The sequence below is a fragment of the Temnothorax longispinosus genome, chromosome 6 (assembly GCF_030848805.1).
Source record: "Temnothorax longispinosus isolate EJ_2023e chromosome 6, Tlon_JGU_v1, whole genome shotgun sequence".
Taxonomy (NCBI): domain Eukaryota; kingdom Metazoa; phylum Arthropoda; class Insecta; order Hymenoptera; family Formicidae; genus Temnothorax; species Temnothorax longispinosus.
Window position 1 is genome coordinate 17,320,578 of NC_092363.1, and position 12,893 is coordinate 17,333,470.

A 12,893-nucleotide genomic window follows, 5' to 3' on the forward strand; every position below is an offset into this window, starting at 1 on the left:
CCTTTCAACTTTTGTTCTTCAATTAACCTTTCATAAGCATTGTAAATTAAAAAAAAAATATATTATTTATGACATAAATTAACAAACAAAGAATTAGTGATAATTAATTAAGTCAATACTTATTTTGTTTAATATATGTACATTTGTTCGGCGAGAATTAACCGGCAAGCAAATTAGCTGCCTTCTTCCTCTTCTACCTTGAATATCTGTCTCTGATGGGACATGGTATTACGTTTTTTCCCAATCCTTTCGACGCTCATTCTTCAGTCAACCTCTTTTATAAACGTGAGAATAAATCTGCCGATTATGTCAACTTCGCTTCTACAAGAAGCCCAAGTCTCAATAATTATCTCCTAAACCCATTACCTGTCAATCTGTCACCGTTGCGTCGCACATGCGCAAGACAGAGAACTCCGACAATCAAACTGACAGCGACAGCCATTCATTGAAATGTTTATCCCCATGTGACGTATACGTGTGCGTTCGTTGCCGTGGAAACGATACTACGCCGGAACGCGGCCCGCAGGGCCGTCCGCAGCGACTACGGCGCCCGCCCCAAGGAGATAATAAAACTGCAGTTTTCCAGTTCCGATCTTATATTCTTTTACGCGTTGTTCGAATCAGTTAAGAATTCAGCTTTGCGGCGAGCTCCGATTAATCTATTCGGCGATTAACTCGTCAAGTTACACTTGCAGTACTTAGTTAATAAAATTATTAATTCTTTGACGCATGAAAGAATTAGATTAAACCAAGAACTCCCAGCCGTTTTGTATCAAGAGGGCCGCTATTATAATATTAAAATCTTTATAATGACCGTAGGAACCCCTAGATTAGACGGACAGCGAACTATATATATATATATATTCAGAAATTTCGCCGCGAGCGATTTCTGCCGGTCGAATCAGCCGGAATCAGCCGCGGTCTTGGAAGGGGCTCCTTTACGACCGACGCCTAACGGCTACGGCACTGGGCGTTGTACTCCACGGTCACGGTGAATCAAAAGGGACGCGCGCGGCGGCAACAATAACCGACTCCGCGGGGACAAGTGCCTTAGCTGCTTGTTGAACGTGGTGGTGCAGTGGTGGTAAACAGACGGAAAGGATGTCCTGCTGCGCCGGTAGCAAGAACGAGGAGCGGGCCGAGCCGACGCGGGTGCGGGGATGCACGGACGTCGTTTGGCTCTGCCTCTTCGTAGCGTTCTGGTTTCTCATGGTACACAGTTGACGCTATACACACGCCTAATATGCCACGCATTCGTTTCTGCCTCTTTTCTTCTTCGCATAGAGGAGACGCATCTGCAGCCTGAGCCTTCTGATTTGTTTTTTTAGACAGCTAGGTCTATCGAGAATAGATTCTGTAAATCGTTCATTACAAATTTATTAACGAAAATGCAGGATTTTTGACATATAAGACAGCAGAGTGCTGGCAGAAATTTGTCAACAAAATAGGACAGTGGAAATCAACATTTAAAGTACTTGCTTAACAGATCAGAAAATCTGCATTCAACAGATTCTGTTGTCAGTCTGTTGTTACATTATGTCAACAATGCCCGTCATTGGAACCCAAGCTTTCTGTAATCAGCCTGAGCCTAATTTGCTGCAATTTCTGCTTGAATTTGCTGGCAAACTGCTGATGTTAATGTTTACTCATTGGATGTAGTTGTTATCAAAATCAGAGATAATTGAAAGTGATGACGTGTTTAGCATTCTTAAATTGTAGTTCCATTTAGAAAGAGGCTCTTTTCTTATTGCGATTTTTGGCTTCTATAAATAAACCCTTTGGAGTTCACAATTTAACGCGATAATTTATTTACCCGCAGATCTTGATTGCTGCCTTTGCTATAGTCTACGGCAATCCTGTGCGGCTCATAAATGGATACGACAGTTTCGGGAACACGTGCGGCATGAAGAATAATCCGAAGTTTGGTAGCATGGAGCTTTCCGGGCAAGACACCAGCGACAAGCCGTCAGTGTTCTCATACATTTCCTCCTAATTTATCCAGAGCATCTATTCCTGCGACAATACCTCTGAAAATGCATATTATGTCACATTCCACAGATACTTGTTCTTCCTGGATATAATGAATGTCACGCAGTCATTGAAGATTTGCGTGAAGAAATGCCCCAACAGAATTTTGTCCAAGATGGAGGACATCTGTCAATTTTACAAAGAAACGGGATCGCAGCTGTGCCACGATAGACCGGGCAGTAATTTTAGCGCGTGCAACAGCGAGAGTAGTATATTCAAGAACGGATCTTGCCCTGAACGACCGGTTTATCCCAGCACGCCCGTTTTGAATCGGTGTATCCCTAGGGCGGTGAAGGAATTGAGCGACACGATAATCTCAAATTTATACGGCTTAATCAACTCGTGGGATGTTATCGAACAGGTTTTGGGAGACATATATAAAACCTGGAGGCAAATTCTGGCGTTATCTTTTCTCGCCTGTGGTAGGAATCTAGCATATTATCGCATGACAATGGATATATACAAACTGTATACAGGGTATATACTTACTTGATCTTTTTCTTCCAGTTTTATCTCTCTTTACAATAGCCATCTTTCATTTATTGGCAAGTATTGTAACGTGGATTATAATCGTACTTGTAAGCATTGCTAGCGTAGGTGAGTTACATCTTAGAAAAATATTAATATAATCGAGCTTTCTTTTTCTTTTCGATAAATATATATACATTCATAAATTAAGCATGTAAATGAATAATGCTTGCAGCAACAATGTTGCAAATAAATACATCAATAGATAATATGTGCGCTTTCCGCAGAAAGGAATTGAAGAATTAAAGCGAGAAAGAGGTTTATCAAGATAATATTTTTACAAATTATTATAAAATTTTATAGTAAATTGCTTAAATGATTGTTGGTTAAACAAATATAGAAGTAAATTTAGCTATCCACTTAAACTTGGAAATTCACATGTAGTGCTTAGAGAATTTGATACTTTACAATAGCTTTGATTATAATATAACGTTATTAATTTTATTCTCTAGTTTTGAGAATGTACATAGATGCTACATAGACATATTTATATCTGTATCTTTATAATGTAAAAAATTAGTTCGTGGAATATAAATTGATGTAAAACTTAGTTTATAAATTATGAGATTATTGTAAAAATAGCTATTTATGTATTTATCTTTTTTTAGATTACTTATATATTTACACACATATAAATTATCATTGTACATAAAAATTGTCATACAAATTTTATTACAAAAAAGTATTATATTATAGCTGGCACGATTCTTTTATGGCTGACATATGTTGATATTAAGAAAACCTTGGACAAAACTGATCAAAATGAACTTCTCGAAGAAGCTGTCAGAAATGAAAGAGCATTTCTCGCATTTTCCATTATCGCTACTATTATCACTGTAAGTGTGACATTTTATAATAAAAAAAGAAAGATATATATGTATGTAAGATATACACATTTATTTATATTTTATTATAAATAATAATAAAATAATAGAATTCTCTCTCTCTCTCTCTCTCTCTCTGTCATAATAATCTTTTTTTTATTTTGCAGGTTATTTTATTATTTCTTTCATGTATATTACGCAAACGCATCAGCTTTATGGCGGTACTATTTAAAGAAAGTGCAAAATGTTTAAAAGAATTACCTGGTTTATTTTTCCAACCAATCTTAACATTTATATCTTTGATACTATTTTTTGCCTTCTGGGTATTTGTAATTCTTTGTCTTGCAACAGCAAGTAGGTATTTTATAGTATTTAAAGGAAACAAGCTTATTTTATGACCAAAAATTAATTCTCTATGCTTTTTTATAGATTATCCTGAGACAAAGTCAGTGCAAATGTACAAAAATACTATATTTGATCCTGTAAACTTAAGCCTGATTGGTGACAAGGCTCCATTAATTGAGGAGAAAAAAATAGATTTTTCTCTTGATTCTTTCAAAAGTAATATGTCTTGACATATATACACATGTATGTGTCTTATAATTTACACAGATAGTCAAATAAAATAGATTATTAAACATTTCAGCTTTTACTCTCGTGGAATACGTTGATGCGACTTGGGTGAAATACATGTGGTGGGTGTATCTTATAGGACTAATATGGATATCAGAATTTATTGTTGGATGTCAAGTCATGGTAATATCGGGTTCTGTTGCCCACTGGTATTTTAGGTAATATTTTACAACATATTGATGATAGAATTATGTAAGACTCTTTTTTTTTACATATACTTTAATAATGACCAATTTCTTTTATTAGAGGTAAAAACAGCAGCTCATATCCAGTATGTTCATCCATAGGACATTTAGTCTGCTATCATATGGGCTCTGTGGCGTGTGGATCACTTTTGATAACCATTTTTAAATTGCCAAGATTGATTTTAACGTATCTGCACGCCAAGTAAGTTTCTCCATAAAAAAAAAGATCCAAGTAATGATTCTCTTGCTTCCCACCAAGGATCTTTCGATCATTGATTAGATTCTTGAGTACATATCATCGTTTATTTTACAGATTCGAAAAAACTAAGGAAACGTCCCCATGCGCTCAGTGTGGTTTAAAAGCCTGTATTTGCTGTTTTTACTGTCTAGAGAAGTTCATTCGATACATGAATCACAATGCGTACACCGTTGTTGCTATAGAGGGTACCCACTTTTGTAATGCGGCCAGAATAGTACGTTCTAGTGTATTAAAGAAGTATTAAAGATTTTATATTTATACAGAGTAGAAAGAAATAACAGATATAATACTCTTTATAATAGAATAATATACACATTTTATCAATATATATATATATATATATATATATATATATATATAATGAGATGTTTATCAATTTTTTTATATTTGTAAATTTATTTATTTATTTATTTTCCAGGCTTTTACAACACTCGTCAGTAATGCTCTTCAAATAGCAGTGATCAATGGATTCGGCGATTTTATATTGTTCCTGGGAAAGTGTTTCGTTACAGCTGCAACCGGAAGCGTCGCATTACTTTTCATGAGACAAGATCCTGAGCTACATTTTTACGCTGTTCCGATTTTTATCGTCTGCGTTTTTTCATTTTTCATTGCTCATTGTATAATTTCCCTTTACGAGGTGAGTCAAATACATACATAAACATGATATGTTTGTCGACACATTTTCTTATGTATACGAGAATTATTTATCAACTACGATCTTTTATAATAAATTAATTTGTTATTGTAGACCGTTATCGACACGCTGTTCTTATGTGTATGCGAGGATAAGAATTTAAACGGTGAAAATGGAAAGTGGCGTCAGTCTGCGTTAGCACAAATCGGAGCCTCTAGCAGCAATACAAACGGACAACAGTCTCACGAAATGACACCGATGAACGAATAAGTATCTGATACTTTAGACGTATCTTTTTTATACACATTTTTACACACATTTTTTTTAGTACGATAGAATACTTTTGCATTTTATCACTCGTACATCTAATAAGAACTAATAAGAGTACATTCCTTTCGACATTCACGCGTGCAATATTTGTATTGCTATACGAATAACTTTATAAAAACCTGTCTCGAAAGTTGTTTTTATAATGCTTAGAGATATTTAAATCATGTGAAGATATGATCGTTCATAAAATATTTTTAATATATTACGAAATATATATGGATAACAATAATATAAAGCGAAATATATTTAATACTTTCATCAAATTGTGCATAATTTCATAATATTGTAATTTGTATTATATTTTCTTCTCATGATGTTTAAAGTATGAACGTTCATCTCTTAAGACTACAGGTCTTCTTTTGCGCCAAGCCAGAATTTTTTGAATTATTGTTATACTTTTGCTATCTCAAAGATGTTTAGGCAATCTTGATTCGCACGCAAAAATCTCGTAATCGTAAGTGACTTACTATTTGATATAAAATGAGAACTAATACGGCGTCAATTAGTTGCTCACTTTGAGATTTCCAATTGTTTCCAATCAGCTTGTACTTAGCGCCAACTTTTGATTTAACTGCCAGACTTTAAAATACTAAATAATATCTTATAATAATCACTAGAATCATTGAAGAGATTAGACTACGATTATATTTTATAAGAATTTTTCACTTTATGGAATGTATGTTTCATTCGATACTGAATATCGAATTGATGAACAAAGTATAGATTAGATTTATATCTTTTCTAAACTTTGTATCATCAAAGTGCCATTGCACAAGCTGAAAACTCTGTGTCTTAAGAATAATTGTTGTAATAAGAAAATAAGAACTAATATTTTTAGATTTTAAGTGCACATACAAAAGAAGCAAGTGCAAGTCAATGTTATAAAGAAAGTACAATTATTACAAGGCAATATGCATTTGAATGCAGCTAACAATAAGTGCAATTATGTGTAGTTCAAGGAATTTTCTACATGTAAGATGTGGATTATCCATTATGCTGATGAAAGCAAAATTGCTCATCTGCTCATTGCAAATGGAAAATCTATTTTCTAAACTTTACACAACCATCATTCCTTCCAGACATTTTTTAAAAATAAAGACCAAAAAAATTCACACCTAGATAATAAGAGGCTTTCATATTTTGATGTACAAAATATTTTAAGCTATTTTAATAAAATGTATTAAGCAGGTACTTTTATGAGATAAACTAAAAATATATATGTATATCACTAAGTTTCTAAGATATATTTAAAATCCTTTAGATTGATATATGAATTTGTGTTAATAAACATGGTATATTAATAACAAAGTACAAAATAATATGATTCAACATATTCTAAATATTCAACGGTATTAATATTTTACATCATCGATATTAAGCAACTGTACTAATACTCTCTCTCTGAGGAAGTTTATTTTTCTCCAATATTATACATAAGATACATGGTCGTGATTGAAGAAAAATTTTTAGTTTTGAATTGTTTAATTATCAAGTATCTGAAGGATTTGCGGGAACAGTACTTTTCAAAAAAAGAAAATTTAAAGTTTATTATATTTTACATATTTTGTGTGTGTGTGTGTGTGTGAATAATATACTACAAAATTATTCAGTTGATCTTCATGAAATTATACAATATTATATGAATAAAGTAAAAACTGAAAAAATTTTTCATTTGTATTATTCTCTTATAATGAACAACAAGACATAGAGATAGACCTGAGAAATTATTTCTCGTTCATAACAGAAATTTTAACGGATATCAATATTTCGCAATTAATATTAAACACATTTGTTTTATAAATAGATCTTACATAAAACTAATTAAAAATAAGATTTCTGTTATTTTAAAATTATTTTAAATTTTACTTAATTTATTTATAGATATTAAATAATTCCGCAATATATTCAAGAAAACGCAATACACTCATTTATTTTATCATATATGTACTTTATTAGCAATATTACAAAATCAAACAATTATTTTATTTTCTTTTTTTTCAAGCCTTTTGATTTTACAGATTTTCCTTTTTTAACTTTTTTAACTTTTTTAGCTACCACAGGCTTCTTTTTTATCTTTTTTACCTTGTTTTTTACAGGCTTTTTCAAGTTTTCATTTTTATCGTCCTCAAATTTTTCTTCCATTTCTATTGCTTTCTCCATTATATCACCCTTAAATATCTCATCTGTGGGATTAAATGCGTAAGATAACTCAGGTTTAGTTGCCTGTTGCACCATTTTCTGCTCAACTCTGTTTTTATACTTATTAGCAGCCTTTTTTGTCAACGATTGTCGAAACTGAAAATGTTCAAATTATAAAATGATATAATATTTTACAGGTAATAATAAAAACAAGTCAATCATAATGCATTCAACAAATATAAATGTTGAATTACCTTGGCGGGGGAAATATAATGGGGATTATCCCACAAAGTGTCACTGCCGAAACTTCCACTAAATATCTTGACTGGATTCAAGACAAACCTTGGGCCAATTTCGGCTAATGCACCGTCCTCTGTTAAAATTTGAAAATTTCGGAACCATATCCTGTTATCCAGAATGCTGAACGTGTATACATGATCGAAGAACGGTTGACTTTTAGGGTGATGATTCGGCACACCAAAAATCTGCGTCAGCAACTCCTTCAAGAGACAGTAATGCGCGTGTGTGGTAAAATTTTCATCAAATGACAATAACGGCCGAGTCCCTTTCAAACAGTTTCCCGTCATCTTCAGCTCTCCCATTGTATAAACTGCAAACAAAAAATGAGTCAAGTACAATTATCATGCGATATTCTTTAAAATCTATCTACACATATTTCAATAACACTAATAATTTATACACAATATTTAAGCAACTTAAATAATAATAAGTTATACATATAATTTACCATTTTCTACAAGAAATTTTGCGCTTGGGCCAGTGGGAACATTAGCGAACCACACATAAAGATCTCGCTTCATTCGACCTTCAAACAGGACAGCCTTGTTGCAATTCTTCACCCCGCACATTTCGTTCACCACCTGCAAGTTCTTGGTACGTTCCATCTTGCATTCTGGACGGTGATGCGGCATCAGTCTCTTCAAGTCCTCCATCAGATGTCGATGCCTATGATTGATACCTCGAGTGGCGAACACCAATACCCGTTGTCTGTTGACCCATTTCGCCTGTAGGAAAAAATTATTATTTAAATTTTCTCCGTCATTGATAAACCAACCTGTGCAAGTTTACACAAATATAATAAAAGATTGTAGAAAACAAGAGACAAATTGCAAATCTTAATTGTTCCTTTTGAACCGTTAATTCAACAGATTTGATTGAACATGCTGCTCAAAAGAATTGTTGATATATTTCACAAGATATAATTTTGTTCATTTAAAAGCGCACAATGTTTAAAATTATATTGAAAAATAACGTATAGGTTAAGAACCTTTTTAGTGGCAGGTTCATCTGACGTTATCTTTTTCGGTTTTTCAGCTTTTTTCTCCACATCTTCCTTCTGCTTCCTCTTTAATGTTTTCGTCATTATAAGAATGAACGAAATAAATAGCAACGAGCAGAATAAAATAAAATAATAATTTCTTGACTGCAAAATGAGGGGATTCAAAAGTACAGCTACACGCTACACTACACGTGTTTCGTGAGTTTCGTCATGTTGCACAGAGCCGCCAACCGTTTAACAAAAAAAGCGGCTCGGTGATGCTTTAAAATGATTGGTTCTTGCCTTCAGTTCTTCGCTGGATCTGGCTGGATCCAAGCGAAGAAACCAATAAAATAACAAAGAAATGGAGTTTCTAACCTATTTGGCCCGTGTATCTTCGCTAAATGCGACCGTCGACCGCTCGCTCGTTTTTCTTCACTCAACATCGTTTTGTCCGGTTTTGCCCTGTGCAATTAATCCCGCCACTGTCCGCGGCTGTAATAAATGTGAATATTAATATAAGACATATACGATATTGCAAAACAGATGGTAAACAATGTACTTGTCGTTTTAGGTTAGATTATGGGTAGACACTGCTGCGTCTTAGGATGTTCCACCGGGGTGAGTCTACCCTCTCACACCTTCCCCAAAGACGTCATTATGATGAACAAGTGGAGAAGGGCGGTTTATTCGGAGAGAATACGAGATATGACCAACGAGCAATTGAGAAAGTGCGTCGTATGCTACAGGCACTTTGCCGATACCGATTACGAGGCGATGTACAGATTGCGAAGGTTGAAACCTGGCGTTGTGCCGTCCTTACACCTGCCAAATAGTGGTAGTAATAACACTGAAACAAATAATAATAATGACACTGAAATAAATAATGATAATATTGAGATTACTGTGAGTACGATAGAATCTGAGAGCTTAATGGATACGAGCGTGACTGATGATCAAGTTGAAGAAATTGAGATAATAGAAATAATAGAAGAGCATCCCGTGGTAGAAGTTAAAGTAGAACGACAAAGTACTCCAATAAATAATGGTACTCCAATAGACAATAGTATTCCAATAGACAATAGTATTCCAATAGACAATAGTACTTCAATAAATAATGGTGCTCCAATGATCAATAGTACTCCAATAAATAATAGTACTCCGACAAATGAAGATTCTTTAGAATCGGAGCCTTCCTCGCCGAAAAATTCAACGCCCAGTTTGTTAGATCTTCATACTTTACTGCACGGAAAGTGCTTTCATAAATTTACGCCAAAAATGTGGAAGTTGTACAAGTTGTCGTGTATATTAAGAAAGAAGCAAGAGGTCGTTATAAAGAGGCAGTTGTCGTTTCGCGAACGTATAAAGCAAGCTAAGCAATATAGCAAAAGTGCCGCTATAGACAAACTACTGTCTTCATTAACGCCGGTCCAACAAACGTTTCTTCAAATGCAAATAAGAGCAACGAAATATGCCCCTAGGGTACGTAAGTAGAATATTATATTATAGTATAATGAGACGATTATATATAAACTTATGACGGATTGATCTAATTTTATCTGCAGGATAGACGTTTCACGCTGGACGAAAAGATTGCAGCTTTGTCTATCATGAAACAATCCAGTAAATGTTACCAATACTTGACGCAAGTTTTCAATCTGCCCAGCGTACAAACATTACGATCTATACTTCAGAAAGTTAACGTTCATCCGGGCCGAATTAACTTTATAAATCGACAACTGAAAAGGCAAGTAGGACTGATGAAGGAGAGAGACAAGGTGTGTCTTTTAATGTGGGACGAGATGCTGTTGCAACTTCATGTGGACTACGACGCGAGGAAGAAGCATATTGTTGGTTTTGAAGATTTCGGCAGTAAGAGACGAGCGCGATTCGCCGATCATGCGTTAATATTTATGGTACGCGGCGTGCAAAGTGGATGGAAGTTCCCGCTGGCGTATTACTTTTGTGACGGTGCGACAAAAACTGATCAACTCGCCGAATGGATCAAAGATGTTGCCAAAATTGTAATTGACAGTGGATTGCACTTAGTCGCTTTTATGTGCAATGACGGAAAGAGGAATCTCATGGCTATAAATAAGCTGAAATTGGAATCGGCGAGGCTCAAAAAGAAACGAAGACAATTATATTGTAAGTGCGCTTTTTATCAAATGATTATTGCCTATAAAGATTATAGCTACATTTATTATTACTATATTTTAATTACTATATTAAATATAACATCCTACATCTCTTTAGATGGTTATATAACAATAAAAAAGCAAGACATAATCCCATTATTTGATCCACCACATCTCATCAAAGGCATACGCAACAATTTATTAAATAACGATCTCGAGTTTGATTGTGAGGAAGGAGAAGAACGAAAATTTGCGTCGTGGGAGATCATCGAACAAGCGTATCACATGGACTTGACTCACAGCATGTATCGATTAATGCCGAAAATTACTGCGGAGCACATAATAAAAAGTAAAATGAAGAAAAAGAAAGTTAAGAATGCCGCGCAGGTTTTAAGTACGACGATGGGTGGTTTCATACACCACCATACCAAATTAGAAGGTATTTGTGCAAACTTAATATTAAGACTAGAGCCCAATGTAATTATTACGTACTTGATTATATGATTATTAAGACTATTGAGTTATTTTTTTATATATTCTTTTGTAGGATACGTGAATACGATCTACGGACCATTAAAGATGCCGGAAAAGAAGGGACGGGATACGGCGGAGATAATACTTTTCTTCGACCGATTGTTCGATTCCGTAAACGGGCACACGTTGAAGCCGGAGAAACCGTTAAGAGTTGCCATTTCGCACAACAGTCCGCACTTTCCGTTTTGGGAGAGGGCGGTAAAGCGGCTGCAGAGAATGCGGTTTGTCGATCGAAGGAACAAGAATCAATTGAGAGATTCGGTTATCTTGAAAAATTGGGTCACCACCGTCAGGGGATTGCGCAAATTGTGGATAATTTTGAAAGCGTACGAATTCAAATGCTTGAAGCCGCGAATTTTGAACCAGGACTGCCTTCGACATTTCTTCGGGCAGATCAGGTCCTTCGGCGTGAGGAATACCAATCCCACGTGCATGGAGTTCGAGAGTTCCTTTAAAACGCTGTTAATCAACAATCTGACGTCACCTCGCACCGTGGAGAACACCAGCGAGAATAAAATAGACGGGTCGTTGTTGTTCACGTTAAAAGAGATCATCTGCAAGGAGGGCGAATGCAACGACAATTCGTCGGAAGATCTGCAAACGTTAGACCTGGAGAGGCCTTCGGACGCGACGCGCCAATACCTGAGCATCTGCAATTCTATCGCAGCGAAAATCCTACACGATTCGCGTATCGAAGGATGCGACACGTGCAAAAATCTCCTGACAGACGTCACGAAGTCTGAATTAGTTAGCAACGATGATTTGACGAGGACGTTTGAAAGTGCCGACGAAATATTGAGGCCGAATATGAGCAACGTTTGTTACGCGCATCACACGGCGCTGATGTTGGAAACCGAATTGTACACGCAATTGGATTTACGCTGGTTGAACTGTCCGCGGCACGGTGCCCTGCTCAAAAAGTTGTTAGTATCGTTTGCAGTTGAATTTTACATCGAGAAGTGGTGCGACAGTATAAACGAAATTTTAACGCAGAAAGACCATGACGATTCGTCGAAATAGGGAAACAGAACAAAACGTGCCTATATAAATATAAAATCAAAGTGGTATTCATATTCATATTCGTAGTCAGATCTTATACTTTAAGATCGTCTCACGTTTTATCTTCAGACGCTAGTACGACTTGTTTTATTGACTACAAAGTGTCTAAAAAAAAGATGAAGATCTTATATATAAGATCTGATTACGAATACCGGCCAAAGTGGATTTTAATATAATAAAATATAATTTATATCTGTTTTGTGTTTTCGATTGTACCGTTATCATAATAATATATCTTTTGTAGAAAATCTGTGCTTCGAGCAAATTTAAATTCAGAAAATCGCGCTTTTTTTATCTCTCGATTTCTACCCCTATATATA

The 12,893-nt window shown here is 35.0% G+C and overlaps 3 protein-coding genes across 4 annotated transcripts; 2 read left to right on the forward strand and 1 right to left on the reverse strand.

Annotated features, from left to right (window-relative positions):
- Positions 1 to 973: 973 nt before the first annotated feature.
- Positions 974 to 6,656, forward strand: Ctl1 (choline transporter-like protein 1). The gene is made up of 12 exons (XM_071780650.1): positions 974 to 1,212; positions 1,820 to 1,965; positions 2,059 to 2,450; positions 2,536 to 2,625; positions 3,253 to 3,392; positions 3,548 to 3,734; positions 3,810 to 3,941; positions 4,027 to 4,171; positions 4,260 to 4,400; positions 4,512 to 4,671; positions 4,876 to 5,097; positions 5,209 to 6,656. The coding sequence occupies exons 1-12, from the start codon at positions 1,102 to 1,104 to the stop codon at positions 5,362 to 5,364; spliced, it is 2,022 nt and encodes a 673-aa protein (XP_071636751.1). The 5' UTR covers positions 974 to 1,101; the 3' UTR covers positions 5,365 to 6,656.
- A 695-nt stretch (positions 6,657 to 7,351) lies between these two features.
- LOC139814413 (ribosome biogenesis protein BRX1 homolog) lies at positions 7,352 to 9,428 on the reverse strand. Of its 2 annotated transcripts, XM_071780659.1 has the most exons (5): positions 9,405 to 9,428; positions 9,221 to 9,337; positions 8,312 to 8,588; positions 7,818 to 8,173; positions 7,352 to 7,719 (listed from the first exon to the last, which is right to left on the reverse strand). In XM_071780659.1, exons 3-5 carry the CDS (start codon positions 8,514 to 8,516, stop codon positions 7,402 to 7,404), a joined length of 879 nt encoding a protein of 292 aa, XP_071636760.1. In that variant the 5' UTR covers positions 8,517 to 8,588; positions 9,221 to 9,337; positions 9,405 to 9,428; the 3' UTR covers positions 7,352 to 7,401. The 2 variants fall into 2 exon arrangements, with proteins under 2 accessions (XP_071636760.1, XP_071636759.1); XM_071780658.1 differs by lacking the exons at positions 9,221 to 9,337; positions 9,405 to 9,428 and adding an exon at positions 8,852 to 9,071.
- On the forward strand, positions 9,425 to 12,765 carry LOC139814407 (uncharacterized). The gene is made up of 4 exons (XM_071780649.1): positions 9,425 to 10,324; positions 10,408 to 10,990; positions 11,099 to 11,419; positions 11,528 to 12,765. The coding sequence occupies exons 1-4, from the start codon at positions 9,425 to 9,427 to the stop codon at positions 12,532 to 12,534; spliced, it is 2,811 nt and encodes a 936-aa protein (XP_071636750.1). The 3' UTR covers positions 12,535 to 12,765.
- Positions 12,766 to 12,893: the final 128 nt, after the last annotated feature.

What these genes read in the sequence shown, in the direction of transcription:
- Ctl1 (XM_071780650.1), top strand. Translation starts at nt 1,102, where the DNA reads ATGTCCTGCTGCGCCGGTAGCAAGAACGAGGAGCGGGCCGAGCCGACG. An exon ending in CAAGACACCAGCGACAAGCC is followed by an intron (nt 1,966 to 2,058) that starts GTCAGTGTTCTC and finishes CACATTCCACAG; the next exon opens with ATACTTGTTCTTCCTGGATA. An exon ending in GTATAATTTCCCTTTACGAG is followed by an intron (nt 5,098 to 5,208) that starts GTGAGTCAAATA and finishes TTGTTATTGTAG; the next exon opens with ACCGTTATCGACACGCTGTT.
- LOC139814413 (XM_071780658.1), bottom strand. Translation starts at nt 8,947, where the DNA reads ATGACGAAAACATTAAAGAGGAAGCAGAAGGAAGATGTGGAGAAAAAA. An exon ending in ATGAACCTGCCACTAAAAAG is followed by an intron (nt 8,589 to 8,851) that starts GTTCTTAACCTA and finishes TTTTTCCTACAG; the next exon opens with GCGAAATGGGTCAACAGACA. An exon ending in AAAATTTCTTGTAGAAAATG is followed by an intron (nt 8,174 to 8,311) that starts GTAAATTATATG and finishes TTTTGTTTGCAG; the next exon opens with TTTATACAATGGGAGAGCTG.
- LOC139814407 (XM_071780649.1), top strand. Translation starts at nt 9,425, where the DNA reads ATGGGTAGACACTGCTGCGTCTTAGGATGTTCCACCGGGGTGAGTCTA. An exon ending in CAACGAAATATGCCCCTAGG is followed by an intron (nt 10,325 to 10,407) that starts GTACGTAAGTAG and finishes TTTTATCTGCAG; the next exon opens with GATAGACGTTTCACGCTGGA. An exon ending in CCACCATACCAAATTAGAAG is followed by an intron (nt 11,420 to 11,527) that starts GTATTTGTGCAA and finishes ATTCTTTTGTAG; the next exon opens with GATACGTGAATACGATCTAC.